This window comes from Ursus maritimus, unplaced genomic scaffold (assembly GCF_017311325.1).
Source record: "Ursus maritimus isolate PB19 unplaced genomic scaffold, ASM1731132v1 scaffold_33, whole genome shotgun sequence".
NCBI lineage: Eukaryota > Metazoa > Chordata > Mammalia > Carnivora > Ursidae > Ursus > Ursus maritimus.
In genome coordinates this window covers 3,241,828-3,268,345 of record NW_024425897.1, presented here as the reverse complement: position 1 = coordinate 3,268,345, position 26,518 = coordinate 3,241,828, and the positions used below count along the sequence as shown (strand labels likewise).

At 56.8% G+C, this 26,518-nt stretch overlaps 1 protein-coding gene across 2 annotated transcripts in view; it reads left to right on the top strand.

The window, feature by feature from the left end:
• GNB1L (G protein subunit beta 1 like) overlaps positions 1-26,518 on the top strand; it is a 58,978-nt gene that overhangs the window by 20,824 nt on the left and 11,636 nt on the right. For both annotated transcript variants that reach the window (XM_008697581.2, XM_008697583.2), the window contains exons 2-6: positions 6,441-6,586; positions 7,078-7,203; positions 11,980-12,142; positions 16,895-16,993; positions 22,291-22,506. In XM_008697581.2, the coding sequence (XP_008695803.1) occupies positions 6,441-6,586; positions 7,078-7,203; positions 11,980-12,142; positions 16,895-16,993; positions 22,291-22,506 (750 nt within the window). The remainder of the gene's footprint in view (positions 1-6,440; positions 6,587-7,077; positions 7,204-11,979; positions 12,143-16,894; positions 16,994-22,290; positions 22,507-26,518) is intronic.

Here is a 26,518-nt window from a genome sequence, read left to right as displayed (position 1 = left end):
AGTAGACTCTGTGCTGAGCGCAGAGCCCGACGTGGGGGTCAATCTCAGGATCCCGAGATTGTGACCTGAGCTGAAACCAGTCAGACGCACAACTGACTGCACCACCCAGGTGCCCCCCTCCTTTTTTTTTAATTGACTTTCTATTCTGAGTATTCTGGGTATGGTCTTTCATCAGATATATGTGTCATGAATATTTTCTTCGTGTCTATAGCCTCATTTTTTACATCCTTAATGTCTCTTAACGAGAATTATGATTTTGGGTTTCATCCATGTGAGACTGGAGTTTATACACTTTCAGTTTTGTGGAATATTCTGTCATATGAATGTACCAATTTTATCCTGTCCTACAGTTGATGGCCATTTGAGTTGTTTCTGGTTTTTATTAGCATGCATGATATTGCTATGAATATTTTCATACAAATCTCCCCTTGTACACATGTGGGGATTTCTTTAGGGTGTTTATCTAAGAATGGGGTTGCTGCATCATAAGGTGTGTGAACTAGTCCCAGATTGTTTTCCAAAGTGATTTTTTCAATTTATGCTCCCTCTAGCATGGTAAAGGGTTCAAGTTGTCCCACACTGTACTCAATGTTTGACAGATTGTTTAATCTTTTGCTAATTTGCTAGGAGTGTAATTATATCACATTGCGGTTTTGACAGGCATTTCCAAGATTATTACTCAGGTTAAACATCTTTTCATATGTTTATTGGCCGTTTATATTTCTTGTGATATATCTGTTCAAGTCTTTTGTTTATTTTCCTTTTTGGTGTTTGCTTTCTTGTTGTATTGATACGTGTGTTCTTTATTCTGGGTGTGAGTCCAGGCTGGGTTTGTTTTCCTCCCCCTCCTCTAGAATGCTTTCACAATTTTAAGCTTACAGAAAAGTTGCAAGTATAGCATAGTGAATACTTATATACCTTTCACTTATGTTCATCAGTTGTTAGCATTTTGCCACATTTGTTTTGCCTCTCTGTATGTAGAGGTTGAAATTTCTTTTTCTGGAACATTTGAAAACAGTGTGCAGACATCATGACATTCATGACATTTCACCCCTAAAACACTGTAGCCTGGGAATAAGGACATTCTTCTAGGCAAAATACCATTATCCTGCCCAAGAAAATTAACAATAATTTCATATTTTAAAAAATATTTTTTATTTAGAGAGAGTGAGCATGAGTGGGAGGAGGGGCAGAGGTGAGAGGGAGAGAGAGAATCCCAAGCAGACTCCGTGCCGATGCCGAGATCTCAACCTGAGCTGAAATCAAGAGTCAGATGCTCAACTGACTGAGCCACCCAGGTCCCCACAGTAATTCCATATTATCTACAGTCCATATTCAGAAATTCCCCAGTTGTCCCCCCCCCCCTTTTTGATCCAGTCAAGGTTCATGTGTTAGATCTGGTCACGATGCCTCTTTAGTCTCTCAGTTTAGAACCCTCACCCTGCTTTTTGCTCTTGTTTTTTCTCTTGATCTTGACCTTTTTGATAAGTCTGAGCTAGTTGCCTTGTCCAGTATCCTGTAATCTGGATGTGTCTGATTGTTTTCTGCGAGTTGTTGGCACAGATGTACAAGGATGGTGCCGTGTTTTCTGGCATCAGCTCAGGAGATAAGTGATGCCAGTTTGTTTACTGTTGGCGGTGCCAGCTTCAATCTCATGGTGAAAGTGGTGACAGCCAGATGTCTCCATTGTTAAGGAACATTCTCCTCTTGTGATCAGTAAATAATCTGTAGCGTAATACCTTGGCACAGTGCAAATCCCCTGTTTCCCAACAGCCTTTCACCTGGTTGGGTCCTTTTTCAAATCTGAGTGGTGATTTTTGTGATCTCTTGCTCTCCACTTGTGATTTATTTCCCTATTTTTATTTCTTTAAAAGCATTAAACACCTTTATTTCATATGCCTGAATGCTTTGTGCTCTAGGGGTCTAGTTCTGCCTTTTGTTGTTTCTCATGGCTCTCATGGTGCCATGTTTCCTTTTTTGTTTCTCTGAGTTTTGACTACTTGCATTTCATAGGGCTTTATCGGTGAATTCATCAGGCCTGCGATGAAGGGGGGCTCCTTCTGAGAGACATTTACAGACTGAAGTTTTGGAGACCTCCTAAGGTGTAAATTAGGACTAAAGCCCAAGGGCTGGCATCATTCTGGCACCTCTGGGTGTAGGTCTACTTCTGGTTCAGTCTAACACTGGGCGTTTAGTCCTGTGGGGTCTCATCTTTGTGGAGATGCTCCAGTGAAATTGTCCACTTTGGGAGGGCCCTAAGCTTTGTCTTTCATAGACTCAGAGGCCTTGCCTATAAACCAGAATTCTAGGTCACTAATGTAGCAAATGCCCTCAAGGCAGGTGCCATTTGGGGGGCTCCGTAGACCTTACTGCGTTTGACTTCCACTTACTTAGTGTTTGGCCTCCAAAGGTTCTAAACTTTTTTTTTTTTTGACAGCTTAGTGATGTACCGAAGATTTGGGGTTTTTATTTTAGTTGTTTTGTGGGCATTTATCCTGCTACAAAGTGGTGCTTCCCTAGTCCGTGCTGGTTATGGAGTTCTTAGGTGCCTTGTGGGACTGCTGGAAGCCGTTCTGTGCTCTTGTGTGGCCCACTTATGGAGGGCCTGGGCGGGGGCCTGTTTGAGGCACTTGCAGCATTCCGTGCGGCAAGTGTACTTGTACTCCCAGACATAGGCAGTCAGTGAGGCAGGACCTGGTGGGCTGGGCTGGCAGGAATAGTGCTCGGGTGACCCTGGTTGTGGTTTCCCTGCTTTGGCTCCCTTCTCAGTGCTCCTTGTTGATTCCAAGCTTCTTCAAGGACCAGTGGTCCTGGTGCAGTAAAACGCAAGGGCTCTGTGACTGGATGCTCAGGGCTGACTCATGGGTCAGGCTGTGGTCTTTGGGTACCAGCTTCTCCCTTGGCCCTGCCTCCTCTGCGTTTGCCAGTCTTTGGTTGTTTGCCTGCCTTCCCGATGACGGGCATCCTTGGGTCCCATGGCTGCTGTGCCTTCCTGCAGTGTGTGTGGCTTAGTGGGAGGGTGAGTCCCAGGTGTAGCCTGGTCCCAGCCACCCATGTGCCTTTCCGCATGGGACCCTGCCTGCGCACCGCTCCTCATGTCAGGAGGAAGGCTCTGGGCCCCTCTCTGTGGGGATGACCCTGAGGCCTGCCAGGCTGCTACCTCTGAGGCGGGACGCAGGGGGGCACTGTCGTCCTCCATCCATGGGCCGAGGGCCTGAGGGGCTTTCGGGGTTCGCAGCATCAGTTGGAAAGGCTGTCAGAGTGGCATAAATTTTGTCAGATTGTCTTTCTTTTTAATTTTGAAAAGAATGTGTCTCTCTTTGACATCTCGAAGAGCAGGCAGAATCCGAAGTTGTGCTCGGTGGATTAAGTTTCATGTTCCTTTGCCCTCTGGGAGGAAAAGACGAGTGACAGAACAGGGAAACGAGGCAGCGGCGGGCGGCCGGTACCGCGCAGTGGTGTTGCACAAGGGGCTGCGGCCTCCGCTCCAGGCGGCCCGCTGCCAGGGGAGATAGGATAACGCGATTATTCTCAATTAGATTAATAAAGAATAATTAGATGTCATAAATCAAGTAATCATAGGATATTGTCATGGGAAAAATATGTAGCTAGAATTAATTAGTTTTCAAATAAAGCGTTTATTTTAATTGCTTGAAATGATGGAGCCCTTAATTGCCGATGCATCATTTTGGCCTGAACGTTTTGGTTGTTGTAACAACGTGACGGGTTTGTTCCCTGCAGTTCTGGGGAAACAATAGAGGAGAACTTGATTTCATCACCTCAGACTGAGCCTTGTGTTGGTGAGGTTCTGGAAACTCCCATCAGGCCGCAGGCAGGTGGCAAGTGTGGGCTGTGCTTCAGCTGGCGCTGCCCAAGGCCCCCATGCTTCCTGTGCGTGTGTGTGAGTGTGTGCATGCATGTGCGTGCGTGTGTGTGCATGTGCGTGTGTGCCGTCTGTCCGTGTGCACATGCGTGTGCATGAACGCAGTGTGTGTGCGTGTCAGCACCGCACCATGGGAGCCTGTGCGGAAGTGGCCTGTAGGACATCGAGGCCCTGACCGTGAGGATGGGATGCCCCCCACCCCCCAGCCCTGGGGACCGGGGCTTTTCCGATGGGTCGAGGTGCTTTAGTGGGGTTCTCCATTCTTGGGTTTCTCCAGATCTCGGGCCCTGGAGCTGACCAGCTGTTCTGACGGAGCAGACATAGCACAGACAGCCAGTAGCTTCTGAGGGCCCAATAGCTGCTCCTCTGAATTTTGTCCCAAGCCTGCCTGCCTGAGGGCAGCCTTGCAGGGTTCATAGCCCTGGCTGAGCAGTGTCTCCTGGCAGCTCGCCTGTCCCAGCCCAGAGCAGGGGCCGTGGGTTATGGAGCAGTGTGGGGTCAGGTCTCTGTCCTCAGGAGGCCGTCCTTGTGTTTGGGAAGAGTCAGCTGGTTTTTAGCTAAAGGTGAGAGAGGCTTTTAGAGGGAGAACCCTAAAAAAGAAAGAAAGAAACAGGGACTTGGCCATTTGTAAGGTCCATCCCAGGGACCCCTTCCTTCTCTTTGGAACCCTCGACAGAGGCAGATCAAACAGTAGGGCAGCCACCACTGGTCTCTCACCAGTAAGGGTGAGCCTCTGCCCCTTGCTGGCCCTACGGTGTCTGCTCTGGGTCATTAGGATCTGTCAGTGGCCTTCTGCCGGGTCTCTGCAGCGTTTCCCTGGCTCTGGTGGTCTCCGGAGTCTCGGGTCACTGTCCCCCACCCCCACCACTGCCCTGCTGTCTAGGTGACTCGGAACCCCTTGGCTTACAATGCCCCAGCTGCCTTGACAGTGGCATTTCTCAGGTGTTTTGAACCTTTCGCTCTAGTGAAGCGATTCCAGGCTCTATTTTGAAGAGAGAAAGAAGGAAGGGTCTGGGATGGTTTCAAGGAGGGGAGGTACAGGGCTTCCCGGTTGAGGGCGTGGCTGAAGTGGTGCCTGGACTGGTCTCCTGCTGGAGAAACCCACGCCTCTCTTGCCTCTGCGCCTGCGTGTTTGCCCGTCCTCGGCCTCAGCCCCCTTCTGCGTGGGCCTCCAGCCTTGGCCTGGAACCCCCTTCTGACCTCTTGGCATTGGCCAAGGCTCCCTCCTGGAGGAATGCTCTCTTCTCTGTTCCTGTTCTTTGCCCTGCCCAGTTCCTCTGGCGGCTGTGGCTCCCTCAGCGGCCGGGCAGCCTCTTCCCTGCTCTGTGTACAGGCTGGAGATGGGCAGGCGGGGAAGTGTCTGAGAGCCCAGGAGGAGAGGCCCTCCTGATGAAGTTGCTGCAGCTCCCCAGCGGTCTGCTCCTGGCCTTTCCCTCTGCACCCTCAGCCTGGCTTGGGACCTGCGGGCTGATGGATGTGCCCCTGAGTCATTGGAGCAGGTCACTTCTGGCCCAGTAACCACCCCTGCACCGTTGCTAGGACGGGCTCAGTGGGGACACTGGGAGGCTTCGCCTTTCAGGTGGGTGGGCCCCACAGGACCAGTGATTTGAGGAAGGGTCACTCATCTGTGGTATCAGTCCTCCTGGGGAGCGGCAGGGTAACTCAGTCCCTGCCCCTTGCCCACACACCAGTGCACTGGCCACTCTGCCTCTTGGTGGCAGCATGCAGACTTCAGGCCTGAGTCTGAGGAGCCTGGGGAAGCTCACCAGACCATTCCCTGCCTCCGTTTCTCCAACAGTAAATGTGCTGCTGCCTTCTCTAAGGCCCTCAGGACCCAGCAGGGGTGTCTGCAGCACATGTGAGAGAGAGCCTCCTCTACATCTGTGGGTCCTTCTCCTCCACCAGCCCCCCAGGGGCCCCACACACCTCTTGTCTGTCCATTGGTTCGTCCCTTCAGTACGCACTTGCTGAGCAGCTGCTATGTGCCTGGTGCCGGTGGCCAGGGCTCTGGTCTGGGGGGAGCAGGCCAGGGTGGCCCCTGTTCCCTGGGCTTGCTACAGGGCCAGAGTAGACAGCACGTCCTGGCATGTCCTTGCTCCACTGCAGGGAGGAGAGGAGATGGGCCTCATGAGGGAGGAGGGAGACTGAATTTGCAGTACTCAGCCAGGTCCAGAGGCAGGACAGACACCCCAGGGCGTGTGGACAGCCCAGGTGAGAAGAAGCCAGCCCGAGTGAGGAAGAGTCACTCCTCCTGCTGCAGTGGCCAGTGGGATTCAGAGAGTCAGAGGAAACAGACGGTGGGTGGACAGCGAGCCCTGGAGGCCAGTGGTGGGCTCTACGCAGGGCACTGAGGGTGAGAGTGACCTCAGAAGGGTGTGGGCGCCCCCGTGCCCTCCCAGAGGTGGTGCAGGCTGGGGCCACGGTGATGCCATGTGGGGGTAGAGGCCAATAGGCAGGGTGGAAGACAGGCGGGAGGGGGTGGGCAGCATCCAGGGAGGCTCCTACTGCCTTCCTGAAGGCGACAGGTGGGTCACTTACACCCTTCCTTGGTCCCCAGATGACGGCACCCCTGCCCACTATGGCAGCCTCCCCACTCCCACCGCCAGACCCCCAGTTTGTCCTCCGAGGTACCCAGTCGGCGGTGCATGCGCTGCATTTCTTCGGAGGAGCCCGAGGACAGGAGTGCCCACTCCTCCTCTCAGGGTGAGTAGCTGCGGCCCCAGCCCAACCGCAGGGGTTAGCCCAGGGTGAATTTAGGGGGCGGTGGGCTAGCAATGAGTCCGGGGCTCATTTGGGGATCCTAGTGACGGGCTCAGGCCTCCCATTACTCGGGCGCACTTTCAGAACCCACTTGACAAGCTGGCCCGTGGGCCTGGCCCCCTCAGAGGAGGCAGGGAGCACGCCCTCTCTGTGATAGACACTGTCCAGTTTACAGTGTCAGCGGCAGCCCCCTCTCCCTCTGCCTGAGGCGCCCTCAGAGGCTCCCGAGGGCCCTTGGCCCGCCGTCCCTGGACAAGGAGCACCGTACCACTTTTACCCGTAGTTCGCATGTACAGCCGTCACCTAAACTAGATCTCCCGACTGAAATGCCTGGTCCACCAGCTGTGTGGTTTCCAGGCCAGCCCCGCAGAGCATGCTGGGAATGCCCTCCCCTGATGCCTCTTCCTGAGCTGTGCTTGCGCTTGTCAGAACAGGTCCCTGAGTGGGCTGGTGCACATCTGGAGCCTGCAGACGCGGAGGGCGGTTGCTACGCTGGACGGCCACGGGGGCCAGTGTGTGACCTGGCTGCAGACACTGCCCCAGGGGCACCAGCTCCTCAGGTGGGTGTTGGTGGCAGCAAGTACAGTCCCAAAGGAGTCAAGTTATAGCCTTCAGCAGGGGCCAAGAGCTTGCCACTGGAGGCTCTCGGGGTCTCCGCCAGCTGCCGGGGCAGCCCCTTCCCATGGCAGAGCCATGTGGTCTCTGCCCTTGGCCTCTCCGGAGGCAGTGTCCGCATACACTGGGTGCCTGCCACTGTAGCCTCTGTGACCAGGGCTCTGTCCAGGCACGTGCCCACTGAGAAGAGCCTGATGAACGCACGAAACAGCTCTGTCTGCAGCCCCACCCCACCTGTGGCCTAAGCAGAGCCCTCCCTGGCCTGCCAGGGCTCTCCAGTGGCAGGAGCGAGGGGTCCGTGGCTGAGCTCAAGGCTTCTCCTTAGAGGAGCCTCAGCTTCCCTCCTGTGGACCCCAGGGCTCTGGTGTCGCGACACCTGCTCTGATGGCTGGTCCCCTTCCCATGAGGTGGCAAGGACTGGTCACCAGGGTGGTGCAGAGCCTGCGCCTAAAGCCCACCCACTGATTGGGCTTGTGCTCCAGACCCCGAGTGCAGCCGCTCCCCGGGGCGCTGGGAGTGCCACACCGGCTCCCAGGCCCATGGCATTTGGGCTGACTGGTGCGGCGTGGGAGTCTGGCACTCCTGACAGAGGAAACTGCACGTGCCAAAGCCACAGTGGGCCCAGCTGTGAGTGGCTGGAGGCCGGGCAGCAGACCCCAGGGGGACTATGTTCTGGCACTGCCACCATGGCCTTGTAGAGGCACCAGGCTGGGCACTCCAGGCAAGAGGTGGGCCAGGGGGCAGCAGGAAGGGGCAGGTGGGTGAGAGAATGAGTTTATGTCTACCAAGTTTAAGTGAAACATTCCTGAATGCCCTCCAGGGCAGGTCTGTCTTCCTGCTGTGGACTCGGAGCCTGGACATCTAGGCATCATGGTTCCCAGTCCCCAAAGCACGAGGCCTGTCAGGGACCCACCCTTCTTCAAAGCACTTTTGTGCCAGACATGCCGCTCCCACCACTTGGAAGGTGGCTTGCAGGTGATCAAAGGACCAGCGGTATCCAGGAGGACGGAGGCCCTGGACGCCTGTGCTTGCAGAGCCCCAAGCTGGCTCCCTTCTCCCCCAATTGGTGTGGAAGGCCCTCCATGTGGTTGTGGACTTTCCCTGATGCTTAGAATAGATGTTGCATCCCAGTATCACTAAACCACTTGCACTGGGGGCTGCTGTTTGTAAACATTCCTCCTGAGTTTTCGGCCGAGACCGCAGGCCCTTTGGCGCCTCCCACTCCTCCAGGGCCCAGGTGCCTTGGGCTGTTCCCAGGGAACTCCCAGCCCTGGGCTCTGCTCAGAGAGCGAGCCTGATGTTTTGTGGGGAGGCAAGCGGCAAGGGCAACCTGTGAGTGAGTGTTTGATGGGCCTTCCCTTTCCGAGCTGGGTGGCGCTGCGGTGGCCCTGCTCCCGGGTCAGGAGGTCCGCTGCGCAGACCGTGCAGGTACTTGGAATGCCCAGGTGCGTTTACGTTGCACTAGAGGCCGTGCGCCCAGCTGTGTTTGGAAGCCAAGTCTCTCCAGAGGGGCCCTTGGGCAGGGAAGGTACGCTTTCATGTCTAGGTTGAGGCCGGAGGGCAGAAAGCTGGGGGCCAGGCTGAGCGTTAGGCGCCGCCCTCATGCCCGAGGGCACAGCTGTGCCCGGTGACAGCCACCTGGGTGGGTTTGCTCCCTCCCTTTTTTATTGTGGGCTGTAGCACCCTTACAGAAGAGTGCCTAGAACAGTTTTACAGAGTGGACACCTGGGTAACCACTCCAGTCAGGAGGCAGAACGCTGACGTCTGCTCCGTTCTCGTCCTCAGGGGGCAGCCCCGGCACCTCGCTCTTGCCTTACCCTTCTGAATGTGCATCTCCAAAAAGCATAGACTTGTTAGGTCTGGTTTTTTTCTTACTTAAAAAAATGGGGCCGTGCAGAACAGCTTCCTTTGTATGTGACTTCTTCCGCTCAGCTGCACTTTGTGAGCTCCGCGACGGTGCATGCGGCTACAGGGCATCGTGGGGGGTTTCTCTGTGCAGTGTTCTGCTGAATGTGTATGTATACCCCGATTATGTCTCATTCTACCATCAGTGGAGATCTGCGTCATCCGCTTGAGGCCGAGAAGCTTAAGAAGACCCCTGTCTGGGTCTCCAGGTGCCCAGTGCACACACGTCTGCAGGTTGGACCCTGGACCCAGAAGTGGGCCATCTGGGCCACAGGGCGCGCCCACGTTGGGCGGCTCAGAGGGTGCCATGCTGTCGTCAGTGGAGTGCCCCCACCCCCGCACTGCTGTCTGGGGCCTGGGAGCTTCTGGGTGCGGCCTAATTTGCATTTTCCTGACCACTTAATGAGCCAGCCCTCTCTGTGTTTGTCAGCCACTGGGATAGTCTCCCTGCAATACACGTTTCTCTATCAGATTGCCTACCTTTTTCTCATTGAGTTACAGGGGTTCTTTTTATATTCTAGGTATGGTTGATATTTTTACATCACCAGGCTCTTCTCCCAAAAAGTGGCTTATAGTTCTCACTCACTTAATGGTGTGTTAGTGAGCAGAAGGTAGCCATTTAAATGGGGTCAGATCTGCCGTCTTTCCCTTATGGCTGGTGCTTCTGTGTCATGTGAAGGAGTCCCAGCAACAGGTCGTGAAAACCTCCCTGATCTCCCAGGGCCCTCACTCTTGTTCCTTTTTAGCCCACACTGCATCTGGGATTGACGGTCGGTGTGGGTGAGCGTTCTTTGTTTCTGTATGGATGCCCGGCGGTCCCGTCCTCCCGGCCCTCGTGTCCCCTCCAAGCTGAGCGACGTGGGCAGTTGAGGAAGTGGACCGTGGGGGCGGGGGGCTTGCACGCAGAGGCGTTGGAGCAGCGTGCCCAGCGGCAGAGAGCCAGGGTGATGGGGGTGGGGTCTCAGAGGTGGCTGGAAGCTTGGGAGATTGGCTGCGTCGTGCAGGCAAGTCTGCCAGTGGAACGTGGCAGTAAATATCTTGAGGAAAATAGGAGGCAGGTTTTTCCCAGAGAACAGAGTCACAAACCTGAGAAGGAGGAAGGGGAGGAAGAAGCCCGGGGCATCAGCTTGAACTTGTGAGGTTTTGAAAATATATACACAAAGACAGGTACAGAAATACTTGTGTGTGTGTATGTTTGCATGTGCGAGTGTGTGTGTTTGTGAGGTTTGTGTGTGAATGAGGGGTGTGTGTGTAAGGTATGTCTGCATGAGTCAGGTGTGTGTGTGAAGTACGTTTGTGAGTGTGAATGTGTGTCTGAGGTATGCTTGTGTGTGTATGTGTGTGAGTGTTTGCTGTGTGTGGGGGGAGAGAGAGGTATGCTTGTGTGTGTGAGTATGTGCGTGTTGGCTGGCTCTGCCGAGAGGGCCTGGTAGCAGCAGCACCTCGCAACAGTGAGCACACCAGCACACTGATCTTGGTTTGCACATATCTCTCTGCACTGGAAGGAAGAAGGATTCCTTGGAGAAACAATTCTAGGTCTGGAATATCTTGCTGATGGACATGTGTCAGAAGGACTCTGAGCCAGCTCGAAGGCAGTCCCGTTGGCCAACCTGGGATGGTTTGAGCACAAAAATAAGTAATGGGAAGTGTAGATGACGGCCCACTGAGTAATACAGGAACACGTAAGTCCAAACCGATGGAAGCAGAGGGAACAGAAGGAGAGGGAAACGCCCATTCTTCCTGTAGGATAGCATCTCGTAAATGGAGGAGGTGGTGGGCTTGGGAGTCCCCTGCCAGTGGCCGTGAGGGCCTAGTGGACAGGTGGGCAATGTCGCTATGTGCCAAGACTGAGCCATCTGAGGGTTAGAATACAGATGGACCAGCTGGGGTCTGATGTCTCTGTAAAGGTATTTTGCTTTTAACTTAGCAGTACTGAGTGAGCACACTTTTCCAGAATTCGGCTCCTATCTGCCCTCCCCTTGGGTGTAGTGTGCCAGACATTTGTCACCGTCTGCAGTCCATCTTGGGAGCCTGACACCCTGATTGTTTTCTTTACATATACACACTAAAGTTTGCTCTTTGTGGGGTTTTCTTGTGGGCTTGACGATGTCCACCATCACGTCAGTGCCACCCCGGGGCCACCCAGGGCAGTGAGCACCCCGCAGAGCCTCCGTGCTGCCCCCTGTAGGTGGTGGCCCCAGTCCCCCACGCGCCGGAATGTCCCACCAGGGGAATCTCGAGGTAGGTGGCCGTTGGGCTCCGGCTTCCCTCACTTAGCAGAACGCACCCAATACTCCTGCGGTTGTAGCATGAGTCCCAGTTTGTCCCTGTCTGTTGCTGAGCGGAATTCTGTGGTGTGGATGCATCATGGTTGGTTCCCCGGCCTCCTACTGAAGAGTCACGTCCAGTTTGGTCCGGGCAGTTAGGAACAGAGCTGCTGTAAACATTTGCGTACCGGCTTCTGTGTGAATATAGGTTTTAAATTCACTCGGGAAAATTCGTGAGGGTGGGATTGCTGGGCTGTCACGGTTAATTCACAGAGGGAGGGAGGAGGGTGAGCTCACACTTTGGCCGCGTGGGGAGTGGCAGGAAGAGCACGGGAGGCTGGTCATGGGGCGTGTGTCGCAAAGCTCCTTGGAACTTGGTTGACAGTGTACGCTTGGTATGGCCCATGAATGTGTCAGGCATCAGGCATCTTGGATGCAAAGCCCTTCCTTCGGCGTCCGGCTGACCTCGGCACACTGGCATTTGTCCAGGTGGGACACCCAGTCTGCTCACCTGGGAGGCTCACAGCCTGTCTCCTCTTGGTTTGGCAGTCAAGGTCGGGACCTGAAGCTGCGCCTATGGGACCTGGCAGAGGGCAGAAATGCCGTCGTGGACTCTGTGCCCCTGGAGAGCTTGGGCTTCTGCAGGAGCTCCGTCCTAGCCAGGGGTCAGGAGCGCTGGATGCTGGCTATGCCGGGGAGAGGTAGTGAAGAGGTGAGTGCCAGCCCGCGTGGTGCCTGGCTCCACGAGCCACTTGCGCTTGGTTCCCCTAAATGGGCATGCTCATCCTAAGAACTGTTGTAGGAATGCTGTGCCTGCCACAGGACCACCACTGAGTGCCGGATTGCAACTCCAGGGGCCTTGGTCTGGCCGCCTGTGGGGTGCCTGGTGGTGAGCGTCAGGAAGGGAGGCCCCAGCACCCAGTACTGCACGGCATGAGGCTCGAGACCTTCAGGAGTTCGGGGGAGAGACTACCCGGAGAGGTCCTCCGAGGACTTAGGAGCAGGCATGTGTGGAGGGGCTGGCCAGCAGGGGGTGGTGGGAGAGAAACCGAGGCCTTGTGGAAGTCGGGCATCAGAGCCAGGGCAGCAGCGGCAATCTTTTGGGGAGCTGAACTGGGTTCTGGCATGAGAGGCCTCGGTCAGATCTGGAATGCTGGGGGTAAAGGCCAGCACCGGGGTAGTAAGCGCAGTACAGGGGGTGCAGGTGAGCAGGGGACCTCAGAGAACGGGGCTCTGGGGGGCATGGTGGAGCCTCGGAGGTGACTATCAGTTGGAGTGCAGGCCAGAGTGGCCAGCAGTGTTTGGTGATGGGGATCTGGTCAGGCTGGACGGCATGTCCACACCCCAGAGGCAGAAGAGGCAGAGTCCACCAAGGGAAGCAGTGGCCAGGACATGGGAACAGATGGTGGGAAGCAAGGGTGGAGGGCAAGGTAGAGGGTGAGGGTGTGGCTGGAGGGGCCAGCGCTTGAAGAGCTGAAGGGAAATCGAAGAAACCCAGGAGCAACAATCGGACAGGCCTGGTGAGAGTGGGGGGGCCAGGGGCTCAGCGAGGGCTGAGGACGCACGCACGCAGGGAGAGGGGGCCTCCTGTCTGCCGCCCACACCCACGTCGCCCTGCATTCCCTGCAGCCCCAAGAGGCTGTGCAGCAGGCGGCGCTGGGCAAGGACCCGGGGCCCCGTGCACGCAGCGAGGTTTGGCCCCTACCCAAGAAGACTCATTTGTCTCAAAGCAGATTCAGTTCATAAATAATGAGATAGGAACAGGCATTTATTTGTTCATGATTGCGTTTAAATCACCAATTAGGAGCTACACACACTTTTCTTGCCAATTTGCCAAAAACCTGTTATAAGTTTTATTAATGTGAAAAGAGAGGGGTGTGCTTCCTCCTGGACAGCCAGGGCCAGGCGGCGCCAAGCCTTGCTCCTGCACTGCACACCGCGGAGCCCAGCCCTTCCTACGGAGGCGGGGATGCCAGGTGCAGTCCTCCACCTCTCGGCCACTCTGGGCCATCCCGGCTGCGCGGCCCTGCCCCGGGGCCTGGCCCCTGGCACCGCACATGGGCTGCTCGAGGTTGTTTTTAATGGACTTGCCGGCTCCCTATTCGCCAGTGCAGGCGGCATCTAGTCAGGACCTCAGATATCCTGGGAACATGGTGGTTTTCCATGTTCCCACCTGGAATCTGCCTGGACTGAATCTACTTGGAAAAGCATCACTGGCCTGTGCCCAGACAATGCCCGGGGAGGACATGCTCCCACTCCGCTCGGCCGTCTGGGTGGCCACACTTGCCCGAACCAAACATTTTACCTTCTGGAAACAAAGGTTGCAGTCAAGTGCCAGATGGAAAGCACACTGGTGTCTGTAGGAGGCTCTGAGCACCGACGTCCAGGCTGTTGCCAGAGCCCAGAGCTCTTCCTCGGACTCAGAGCGGCCCCTGGGCTTGACCTGGTCCTTGGGCCCTGGGCTCCTTGCACCCAGGATGTGGCTGTAGGTGCCGCCACTCATGCTGCCTCTCACAATGTCTTGCTCAGGCTTCACGGTTGTCCTTGTTTTCCCCCCTCTCCTCCCTGAGCTAACTTGCAGGGTGACTCACCCCTACCCGATCCGGTCGCCTTCACATCCCTCCTCACTGCCACCAGAGGGATCTTCCTGAGCCCGCAGACTGGGAGAGGCCATCCCTTACTGCACCGATGCTGCCCTTGTCCCATGCCATCCAGGGTGTGGGCCTGCGCAAACTGTGTGTCCAGTGACTTCTGTTTCTTCTGGCATCCCTCTCTCCACCAGCACATGCAAGCAATCAGTGTGGCTTCTCCCCCCAGCCCCTTACCGCCCAGTCAACATCTTTTTTTTTTATATATTTATACTTAAAAAAAATTTTTTTTATCAGGGAGAGAGGGAGAGAGAGAGAGAGAATCTTTTTCTTTTTTTAATTTAATTTTTAAAAAAGATTGTATTTATTTGAGAGAGAGAGAAAGAGAGCATGAGTTGTGGGAAGAAGCAGAGGGAGAGGGAGAAGCAGACACCCCACTGAGCAGGGAGCCCCATGTGGGGCTCAACCCCAGGGCCCCAAGATCATGACCTGAGCTGAAGGCAGATGCCTAAAGAACTGAGCCACCCAGGTGCCCCTATTTTTTAAAAAATTTTAAAAATATTTTATTTATTTATTTGACAGAGAGCACAAGCAAGGGGAGCAGCAGGCAGAGGGAGAGGTGGCCTGATGTAGGGCTCAATCTCAGGACCCTGGGATCATGACCCGAGCCAGAGGCAGACGCTTAAGTGCCAGGAGAGAAGATCTTAAGCAGGCTCCACGCTCAGCTGGCTCCTCCCTCTCCCTCTGCCTTCACGCTGGTGGCTTGCTGCTTTGCACTTGCACAGGGCTGGGTGTCCAAGTGTCCCAACTGAGAGGAGCACGTCTTTCTTCTGTGGAGCATGTGGCCTCTGGGGTGAGCGTGCCCTGGCCGGGGCTCACAGGCTTACCATAGTGTCTGCAGCTGATTCTCGAACAATAAGCCTGAAACTGAGCTGCTGGTACTCACTGCCAAGGACACAGGGGCTCCGAAAAAGCCCCCTCCCCTTCCCCTGGGTGTTCACCTTACTTCTGGGCCATACTTAGGTACCACTGTGTCTTGGTGGTCACGTGGCTTTTCTTGCATTTCTTTTTATTTCTCTTAGAGCTTCTTGAGCGTCTTTGCTGTTCCAGGGGCTCCTTCTAGCAGCCTTTTATTTCATGACAGTAACAACTGCTCCCATCACGGAGGGTCTTTTCTGTCTCCTTTGTGGGCAGTGAGGGCTGCGGTGGGTGGCTGGCATGGACACTGATCCTACAGGCCCAGCAGACGTGGGGGGGCTGTGTGCATGCGTGTGCACATGTGTGTGCATGTTTGTGGGGACGTATACGTACTCTGCAGTGAGCCCCTCCCCTAGGATACTGTGGGCCTCTGGTGAGGGCCCTGCCCGGAAGGGGGGCACAGCCTCAGCCATGGGGGGCCGCCCCCATGCAGGCCTGCAACTGAGAAGACCGGGCTGCGTCACCGGCTTTCTCCCCTGCGGGCAGCGTGCCCTCAGGCGGACCCAGCGTGCAGCTAGCAGATCTGGGGCTTACACTCAGGACTTAATCTCAGGTCTTGGGCTGGTTCTCCCATGTGGCTTAGTGAGAGAAGCTCAGACCCACATGCTTCCAGTTCACTGGGTGTCGGAGAGCAGGCCAGCTGTCCCTTCAGTGCCCCCAACCTCCCTGCACCTCAGACTCTTCATCTGCAAACCAGAAGGTGTCCTCTTGTTGGCAGGGGATGATGTGTGGCTTCCACAATGGCCACACGTTGTTGTGACATTTTCAGTACAGCCCCTCTCACCGGTATCAAGCAGAGCTACGGGCTGGCTGAGCCTCCCCATCATGGAGCACCAGACCTGCTTCACACGGAATCCCCTCTACCTCCAAGCACCACCGGAGGGGGCGCCCTTGTCCCTGCTGGTGGATGAGGGAGATGAGGTGGTAGGGATGGGGAGGGGGTGGCAGTTTCTGGTCTGCAGTGCTCCAGTGCCCAGGCCTGCTCCTTGTGGCTGCAGCTGTCCCCTGCAGACGGTGTGGGGCAGAGCTTGCCCCAGCTCGGGTGGACAGGCCTGAGTGGGACCTGGCTGTGTGGACCAGAAAGGCACATCTTCCAGCCCGGGTTCAGGAGGCCCTGCACCTGCATTCAGGTGACTCAAATCACCACTGTGATGCCCAGTATAGAGGTGCAGGGTGCTGGGAACAGCCAGGCCCCAAACAGTTTCCCTTGGTGCACGCCATGTTCATTTCCTAGGCTTGCTGGTGGTCCCCAGGGGTTCCCTGTGCACTTTTTTTTTTTTAAGATTATTTATTTATTAATTTGACACAGAGAGAGAGAGCACAAGCAGGGGGCGTGGCAAGCAGAAGAAGAGGGAGAAGCAGGCTCTCTGCTGAGCAGGGAGCCCTATGCGGGGCTCAATCCCAGGACCCTGGGATCATGACATGAGCCAAAGGCAGATTCTTAACCGACTGAGCCCCCCAGTCGCCCCCCTCCCCGTGCAGTCCTGTAAACCATTTGATGCACCTGAGATAGCTCAGAGTTGTTCACGTGAAAGCCCACATCCGGAAAGAGAAGGAGGCAGAGGTCAGGAGGATGGGCAAACTGAAGTCAGTGCCAAGCGAGCCTCCTGCTCGGTGAAGAGATAAAATTGGCAGAGGCTGGAGGCATCTGCCAGGCGGTGATGCTGGTTAGAGGGACATGCGGGTCACTCAGAAATGACGTCTGAGTTTCACAACGCCCAGCAGCGCCTGAGCCCACGAGCCTGTGCGGCCTAATTAGGAGGCTCAGCTCCCAGGTTCCTCCGGGGAGCAGACAGAAACTCGCAGCAGCCTTGGCTAATCGCCTTAAAAGTCTCTTGTTTGTATAGCACAGGCTCGACTTGGCGTCGGCCCAAATCAACTTGTTTTCTTACTGTCAGGTTCAGATTCTGGAGATGCCATCCAAGACGTCAGTGTGCACCCTGAAGCCGGAGGCAGATGCCAAGCCAGGCATGCCCATGTGCCTGGAGCTGTGGCAGGTAAGGCCCAGCGCACGCCAACCACGCCCTGCCAGCCACGCCTTCCGGGCCGTGAATCATACCCCATTCAGGATTTGGTTTATCGGAAAACGAAAGGACAGTTAGCCCCCTGGGAGTGTGTGTGCACATGGCCTTCCGCAGCCTCAGTGTCTCGTCCGGCTCCTGCTGCCCTCCTGCCGCTGCTGCCTGTCCTACAAGCTGCCCGGGGCAGGCCTGGCTTATGCTGTCCTCCTCAGGGCGCCGCCCGGCCTGTGCAGTGAGGAGGGACAGCTGGGTCAGCGGAAAAGCCCCCTCCGGCAGAGGGCCGTGTACTCCACTCCTCTCTGCACACCAGCGTGCGGCCCTGCGGCCTGCGGCCCTGCGCAGGGCTAGGAGGGGAATGCTGACTAACCCTGCAAGCCTGCCCAGCCCCTGCTTTGCTTGGGATTACTTTTTGTTACTTCTTTGCCTCAGAGGCAGGAGTGGGCTTAACTCGCTGACTTTCCCTGCAGCCACACTTGGCATTTCTGATTCATAGTCATTTCCTTCTTTCTTGTCTATTCTTTCTGATTGGAGAGGGTCAGAAGCCATCTCCTGGGGCTGGCAGCTGAAGCCTGGGACCAGGGAGTGGGTCACATGCCTGAGTCCTGGCAGGATGGGTTTCTGCTCCAAGGCCAAGTGTGAGGCCTTGGGAGGGATCCTCCCGGGCCCACCCACTTGCCTCTACTAGTGGCCCCATCCCTCCTCAAGACATAGCCTCCCCCCAGCCACAGGGGACAGCACCGGCTCAAAGTGTAGGTTTCTGTTTCTCAGGGCTGCTAGTGTTTGGGGCAACAAAGCAAGTGGTCTGGTGTGTTCACTTGGAAAGAATCCCAGCAGCATCTTTGCCCTGGCAGAGACTGTGGTGGATAGGTCATTGACCAGTGCCTGCCTTGGGGAGCACTGCTTATAGGCCGTTTTTCCAGCTCTGTTCAGTTCACCAGCACCTTCTGGGAGCTACCCTGAGCCTGCCTGAGATCAGGAGGAGGTGATTCCTGCCTCATGCCGCTCTGCTTGTTCGAACTATTCACAAGGTGGGCTTGGGCACTTTAGAGATGTATGTCTGTGGGGCCAACAGGGCCCACAGGGCCAGGCAGCCCCAGAGACCTTGCCCCATGCTTCTTGTCCCTCCACGGACCTGCGCCTTCTTGCCATTGGTTTCTCCCTGTACAATTTCTTAACCGAGAACATTCTAATGGGAGTTTGTTTCCAATTGGAAATCTGATAAGCTGCTCCCGTGGTGTCCTGCTGCTACAGCACCTCTCAGAGAGAAGTCCACGGCGGGCTGAGTTGGCGGAGGCTCCAAGAGCCCCACCTGAGTGACAGTGCTCCTGGCACCCGCAGGTGTGTGGCGGGGAACACCCCAAGGCCGTGACGCCTGGGGCCGTGGCGCCGTGCTCACACTCCCGGGCAGGGCACTGTGGCTGCATCCGCTCGTACTCTGCTCCCTGGAAACACTGTCATTGCGTAATCATGTAAAAATTCCAGCAGAAAAATGTGTAGAAACGGGATGTACAAACTTGTTAAGGTAATTAATATAGTTGACAGAAGGACAAATCGAGTTTTTGTTAGTTGATACAGATCCAACGGAAAGCATTCTGTTAAAAAAGAGTCGACATTAATTTGAAATGTCCTTTTTTTCTCTTCAAACCTGAAGGTCCGGGTTGTAGTTTGTTCATTTGAGTGTGGCAGAGGGGCCTGACATGGCATTTCCCACTGAAACATTCAGACGTAGTCTTCTTTTCTCATCTTTTTTTTTTTAAGTTTTTTTTTTTAAGATTTTATTTATTTATGTGACAGAGAGACAGCCAGCGACAGAGGGAACACAGCAGGGGGAGTGGGAGAGGAAGAAGCAGGCTCCCAGCAGAGAAGCCTGATGTGGGGCTCGATCCCAGACCGCTGGGATCATGCCCTGAGCCGAAGGCAGACGCTTAACGACTGCGCCACCCAGGCACCCCTTTTTTAAAGTTTTTATTTATTTGAGAGAGAGAGTGAGAGGAAGAGAACATGAACGGGGGAGGGGCAGAGGTGGAGGGAGAAGCAGGCTCCCTGCTGAGCAGGGAGCCAGACTTGGGGCTCAGTCCCAGGACCCTGGGATCATGACCTGAGCTGAAGGCAGACGCTTAACCTACTGAGCCACCCAGGCGCCCCGTATTTTTTTTTTTTTTTTTTTAGATTTAAAAAAAACATAGAGCTTGCACATGCAAGTGGTAGGGAGGGGCACAGGGAGAGGAGAAAGTAGACTCCCCGCTGAGCACCGACCGCACCAAGGGGATCCACCCAGGACTCTAGGATGAAGACCTGAGCTGAAGGCCTGACTGAGCCCCCAAGCAGCCCATATTCTTTTTTGCTCTTCAAAGTGGCTGACTTGCCTTGTTAGGGTGATTATCATATAAAAGGGCAGGGGTATCGATCACAGCAGTGAGAACAGGCTTCCAGACCCTGGGCCTAGGGTCCCCGTCTAGTGAGCTGGGAGCTCCCCACAGGACAGGTCCCAGGAGGTGCTGTAGGCGGGGCCTGCCTGCTGGGGTCCCTCCCAGTCAGCGTGCCCAGAGATAGGAGAAGACACAAAGCAAGTCCTTGTGGCAACTTCAGGTCCTCACCCCATGGAGATCAGCCTGTCACCAAAGGCCTGAGGCCATGAGACCGCTGTTCTGCCTGTGCTGCTGGTCACTGGGGCCACAGGGGCCCTGCAGCACAGGTGGGGAGCCGCAGCCATCAGGGCTGGAGCTTAGCCCTTGGTCGCCCTTGGCAACAGGTGAGCCCCTGCAGGTCAGTCTGGCTCCTGATCTGGCCACCGTGGGGCACTTTGATAGGTGGGTGAGTAGCACGCGGCCTCTGAACTAGCCGAGATGCTCAGAGCCCAGAGCCCCAGGCATGATGCAGACTTGGGCTTACAGAGACGGACCAAAACCAATGTGTTGGCACTGGGAGGAGGCCCAGATGAGGGAGGAATGTGCCCAGGGGATTGGAGAGGAGCAGGGCCCTGGGGGCAGCGGGGGCGGGGGGGGGGGGTTGCAGGGGAGGCTGGGCAGAGGCAAGGTGGATGGGAAGCAGGCGACAAGACAGATTACTACCCTGAAGGGAACAGACTCAAGTGGGCCCCAGGCGAGTTCCTCAGAGCTGACCCCTAGGGTGGGGCCCAGCAAGTCTGGCCTAGGGGGTTGGCATGAGTTCCTGGTCAGCCGGACAGACAGCATTGGGCTGTTCTCACCCAGCTCTCACCCTCCCGGGGTCCAGATAGGGCTGCTCATGCGGGGAGGCCCTTTCTGGAGAGGCACAGCTGCCGGAAAGGAGGTACCTGAGCAGAGGACCTGACCACTTCTTAAAGCAGTCTGTACATGTCTGGAGAAAAGCCGTATAAATAATTTTATACCGCACAAATAGTTTCCAATCAGGTGACTCGAAAGATACCAAAATGGGGCTCTTCCCTGTTACAAAGCTACGGAGAAAGTGTACCAACACTCATGGCTTCGAACAGGAGGCCAGACGGAGGCAGTGACCACGCTCAGCTGCTCCCAGCCTTGGCCCCCCCGTGACAGGCATCACCGGGCACTGTGCACACATAGGGTTCATGGTCACAGGGCCCATATCCTGACTGCTTGCCCTGTCGGGCCCGCTGGGGGGCAGTCAGCCTGCAAGAGGCCCCAGGGAGGGGCACAGGCTGCCACAGGCTAAGTGAAGCTACAGAGCCTTTCTTTGTATGAACATGTATTATCCTCAGAAAAAGTGTAGGGGCCACTTCCGGGGATGTGCAGGAGGCGTCCTCCAGGCTAGCTCCAGCCTGGGGGGATTCCTGTGCTGTGGGCAGGTCTTGAGGGCTGTGTCCTCCCCATCTTCTGGCCCGCCAGAAGATGAGCAAAGAGCTGGTCTGCATCAGGCTCCCCTTGGCTCCCTTCACTAACCAGGGCCCCGGTGACATGTGCCATGCCCTAAAGCCTCAGTTTCCCCTTCTGATGCACAGAGAGAGAGCCCTGCTTCCGTGTGTGGAGGATAGAGTATCCACTCATTAGACACATGACCTGGTGCCTTCTGGCTAAACCCAGTCACCTTGCTTCGCTGAGCAAAGGTTCTTTCTGGGCGCTCTGGAATGTTGTGGAGAGGCACTCTGTGTGATTGGTACAGCCTCTGGGCCTGGAGCCCCTCTGGGCAGATGGAAGCACCCACACAGCTCATAACAGGAGCTCCAGCAGGTGGGCAAGGAGGGCTTCCATGGTGCTGGCAGCCCCTGTCAGCCCACAACCAGTGAGGCCCAGGCCCTCTGCTTGGTGCCAGGCTCGCCGCCAGCAGGGGACTGTTCTGGGAGTTGCAGGTGACCCAGGAGGCAGCCACACTAACCAGCTCCCTCCCACCCCTGCCACTGCCGCCAGGACCCCATGCTTACCATTGACCATCCAGAGGCTGGGGGCCAGGCCCAGGGTTCCCCCGAGGCTGAGCTGAGCTCCTGGCTCTTGGAAAATTCACTGGGTAGGGGATGTGCTCAGTTATTTCTGACACTTGAGTGACGCCAACCCCAAGCAGCTTAGCAGGAAATGCAGAGACAAGTGAAGAGCAAAAGGCATGGGCTGGCGTGTGCTTTGCCCCAGAAGCAACCTGGGTCCCTGTCTTGGAGATCCGGCACCGAGCACGGGGCTGCCGCTCTTAGTGCCAGGGTGACGCGGAATCCCGTGGCGCTCCCCTGGAGTGGTTGCCGAGGCTAGATAAACGAGGCGTCTGTCCCGGGTGCGGAGCCCTCTGACCCGCGTCCTCATTCATCACAATAGCTCAGGGCCGGCAGAGCTCGGCTCACACCAGTCAGCGCCCTGGCGACTCACCAGGCCTGGGGGGGTGGGGGGCTTCCGCGGCGACGTTGACAAAGCACAGAAAGTTCATTTTTCATTGAGATGGAGCTCGCGATTTCCTTTGGCTGGCAGTTCTAGACAGGTGACCGGCCTCACGAAGGGGTGGCCACAAGTCTCAGCCTGCAGAAAGGAGGCAGGAAGCAGCAGCAGCACCCGGCCAGGCTGGCGAGCATGGCAGTGTGAGGTGGGGACTGCGCTGGGCGACCTCGGGCTCTGTGCCCTCCAGTCTCAGGCCTCGGAGCACCCCAACACCGGCCCGTGCCAGCCTGGTGCCACTGGCGTCTGCTATCAAGGGGGCACACAGAGCCTCTGAACTGTTACCGCAGTGTGGAGAACCCAGGGAATAGCTCCCTGGCTGGGCCACCCCTCTCTGGAGCCCCTTCTCCCCCAAAACGTACCAGGAGCCTTTGGGAGCTGACTGCTGTGCTGTCCCCGCAGGCTGACTCCAGTCCCCGCCCACTCCTCCTGGCTGGCTATGAGGACGGATCGGTGGCCCTGTGGGACGTCTCTGAGCGGAAGGTGTGCAGCCGCGTCGCCTGCCACACGGAGCCCGTCATGGGCTTTGACTTTGACTCCCAGAAGGCCAGGGGCGTCTCGGGCTCCGCGGAGAAGGCGCTGGCTGTCTGGAGCCTGGATGAGCAGCAGGCCCTGCAGGTCAGTGCGCCAGACCCGAGGTGTCATTTATCCTGCTTTGCACTAACAGTCTGATAGGCTGAAACAATATTTAGGCATGAAGAGGAGTTGTTGCAGATCCCTGGCTAATTAATCACTGCGAGGCGGGGTGCAGGCCAGCCTGTCCGCGGGGCCGGTGCAGGAAGAAGGGGGCGTGGGCGTTTGTGAACCGTTCACATGGTTTGGGTTTCTCTCAGACCTCGGGTTAACAGCAGTCACGTCTTGTCCATCTAGAGAAAAGGCATGTAGAGTCCAGGAATAGGCAAGTCCATTTGCAAAAACTCAGAGGAATTTGGTCAGTAAGGAACTGATTAATCAACGAAAACCAACCCAGTGTGGAGAAATCCACGGAGTCACGCCCCCAGGGCAGTCTGCAAGCCAACCCCAGGGAAGCGGTTCCTCTCTGCCCGCCACAACGGGAAGGGGTGTGAGGCCTTGGGGTGGAGCGGGGTGTTGCTCAAAACCTTCCCATCAGGTCTCAGTGGACTTTCCCTTCCCATGTGGCTCCTGGAGCACTTGGGGGCCAGGTCGGGGCCTGTGGCTGGCGGTCAGCATGCGGTGGCCCAGCCTTCACCCTCAGCCCTGTTTGGAACCTGGGTGGGGAGAGTTGGGGGGCGGGGAGCCTCCTGTCCAGGCCTCACACTCGTGCAGATCCCAGGGGGCTGCAGGTCACAGGGGGTGAGATGTACGATGCCTCTTGGCCCCCAGAGGGCGGCCTGGGTGTCTTGGGGTGGCCAAGGAGTCCCCATTTGCCAGGAAGCCTCGGAAGGCTGAGACTTGGCCACTTGACAGCTAGTGGAAGCTGCGTGGAAGGGCAGCGCGGTAGAGCCGGGTCTGGTGCGGGAGCAGGGCCCGGGGTGGGAAATGTGTGGCCCTCAGAGAGGCTGCCGGCAGAAGCAGCAGCAGGCTCGGTGCCTGGCCTCACCTCACTCATCACTGGAGTGCTGGAGCACAGGACTGCCTGCCCTCCTCCACGGGAGCTGTGGTGAAGAAGGCATCTCCCCGGGGTGCCTGGGTGGCGCAGTCATTAAGCGTCTGCCTTCGGCTCAGGGCGTGATCCCGGCGTTCTGGGATCGAGTCCCACGTCAGGCTCCTCTGCTAGGAGCCCGCTTCTTCCTCTCCCACTCCCCCTGCTTGTGTTCCCTCTCTCGCTGGATGTCTCTCTCTCGCTGGCTGTCTCTCTCTCTCAAATAAATAAATAAAATCTTAAAAAAAAAAAATAGAAGAAGAAGAAGGCATCTCCCCTCGCCAGGTGGTAAAGCCTTGCCTACTAGCCTGGCAAGCCTGCCTCACCTCACATTTGCCCAGCCTGGACCCTCACAGACAGAGGAAGAAGCCCTGGGCAGCCGCCACCAAGCCTCTAAGGCACGGGGTTGGAGAGGGCAGGGGCGGGCCCCCAGAGAAAATCAGGGCATACTGCAGTGCCTAGCAGGCGTCACGCGTCCTGGGTGTCAGCCGGGGGTGGGGCATCGCCACCCAGTCATCCCGAAAGAGGGACAGAGCGAGGACAGCTGGGGCAGGGGTTTCACGTGGTGGGTGACGAGTCCTGGGGAAGACAGAGGCTGAGAAAGGAGCCAGGCAGCAGGGTGCTGGAGGGAACATCGAGGCCCAGAGACGGACACAGCTCAGGCAGAGGGAGACCTGGGAAGGGCCCTTTTATGCTGAAGCTGGAGCTAGACCCGGCATCCTAAAAAGAATGGTCCTGTCTGAGAACAAAGGTGAAAACCAGAACAAGTGGCCAGCAGCAGCAGGGACGGAGCCGTCTACTGTCCTGGTGCGAGGCTGCCTGGTGTCTCTCCAGGTGCGATCTGAACAGGAATCTGAGGGTGGGGGGCAGCCAGCCAGAGCCCAGCAAGAGAGGGAAAGGGGTGGGTCACATGTGACACTTGGGGACAGGGTACACATTTATGCTTCCTTAGCATTGTCCCCCCCAGCAGATCAGCTTGTGCGAGTGCACGGCTGACGTACAGTAAAGCCAACTACCCACCCGTCCTTCTTTCTGTTGTCTTAGAGAGCCCATGGAGGCCCCAGGGGAAGGGGGTTTAGACAGGCCTCCAAATGCGGCCAGGCCCGGCTGTGGCGGGGCGGAGTTCTCATGCCTCTGTCCCAGCGGAAGGGTCCCCAGGCCTTGGAATGGTGGACCTGGGTGGGGATGGGAGTGAATGTTGTCATGATGGCTGTCATCTTTAAGACGGGCAGAGCCAGTCTGGTGCTGGGTCTTCATGTCCTCAGCAGAGGAGGGCACCTCACTGGCTGTCGAGCCCAGCCAGGTGGGCCTTGCAGTTCTCTCTTACACCCCCTCCTTCCTGCACCTCGAGCCTGGTGGGGACCGGGCAGGGCTCCACCTTCCCACTGTGGGGTCCAGTGTTCCATCCTGCTGTGGCTTGAATGTCATCGGCCTGACCTTGCGAAAAGCTGAAGACTCAGGTGGCTTCCCTGAGAACCCCACCCTGGACTGCAGTACCCCCAGGACCCCTGGAAGGGTCCCCTCCTGCCGACCTGGCCCAGATTTGCCTGGTCTCTGCTGGCTTGTTGGGGAAACAGCTGCTGGAACTTAAACTTAAATTTATGGGGCACGTTCCAGTCCAGAAATGAACTTTTACTGCACTGATGAACTGAAAAGTTGAAGCACAGAGGATTATTAATGAATTTGAAAGTTAAAGCAGAAGGGGAGCCCGGCACTGCGGAGTGGACGCGGTGGTTACATGACGGTGCTACACCGGGCTCGGGGGCCCGCTCGGCCATGCACATCAAAGCGGGAGGTCAGTGCTCCTCCCGCTGAGCACGGCCACTGAGAACGGCTGCCTCGCCAGGAGACGACTGCGCCTCCGGTTCAGAGTTGGCCCCAGAGGCCCTGGAGATTTTCAGGTTGTGACGCAAGGCCTCTGAGGAGGAAGCGTCAGGGGCCGGCACCCACAGGCATCCACAGGGATCATTGCCCCGAGGCCCTCAGTGCACCGTGCTGGCCCACCGATGCGGTTGCCCGCCCCGGCCCTCGAGCCACGTGGGCACAGATGTGCCTCACCTCTCAGCCTGCTGCTGGAGTCTCTAATGAGCCCAAATCAATCTCTCCCGGGCGGGCGCTGGGAGCAGAGACGCAGATGAGGTTTCCCGCAGCAGAGCGTGGGTAATGGGAACCAGATGCCGGCCGCGCCGTGTGCACATTCCTGGCACCTGAGGTCATGTGCTGGGAGAGCCACTAGTGGCCAGGGATCCCTCCCAGAGGGTCCTCATCCAGGATGGGTGTGTCCAGGGGCATGGCAGTGACCGGGAGCCTTCGGCCACCCTCATCAGGACACCGTGGCCTTGGGGGCACATGGCGGTGCTGGGCCACTCGCTTGCCTTCCAGAGGTGGCTTTCCCTCCAGCCTCCAGGGGATTGGGCCTTGGCTGTCGTCAGACACAGGTGGTGTGCAGACCTGCTCCTTCCTCCCACACTTGGGCAGGGCCCATGGCCTTGAAGCAGGGGCTGATTTACGGCCAGCAGTATTTTTAGGCCTTTAAGTAATATCGAGGCCGCCCACCCCAGCCAGCCTGGGCTGGGAATCGGACCAACCACGCTTCCCCGAGTTGCGCCCACGGCTGGTTGGCCAGGCGTCCCCTTGTCCCTCTGTGTGTCTGTTGCCTTCTCTCTCCCAGGCCCCGCCCTCAAAAGTGTCAATAGCAGGACCTGTGGGACAGGTAGGAAGGAGACTACAGGGCCCTGAGACCAAGCAAATTGTGGACACAACTCAATCCCCCATGTGCACCTCAGGAACACAGCAGAACAAGCAAGGCTCTGGCTGCCATGACCATGAACAGACCCTGATGGACCCTCCTCGTCCTCCTTGGGAATACAAGCCCGGGACAGGGGCTGGCCTCTTTTGATTTAGGTCCCCATCAAAGCTGCTGCTGCTGCTGTCTTCATTCCTGCCAGGGAAGTCCGCTTTGTGCCTTTGCTTCGGGACCAGATTCACTTCTGCCCCGTGGGCAGCGCTGGGCATACCAGCCCCTCC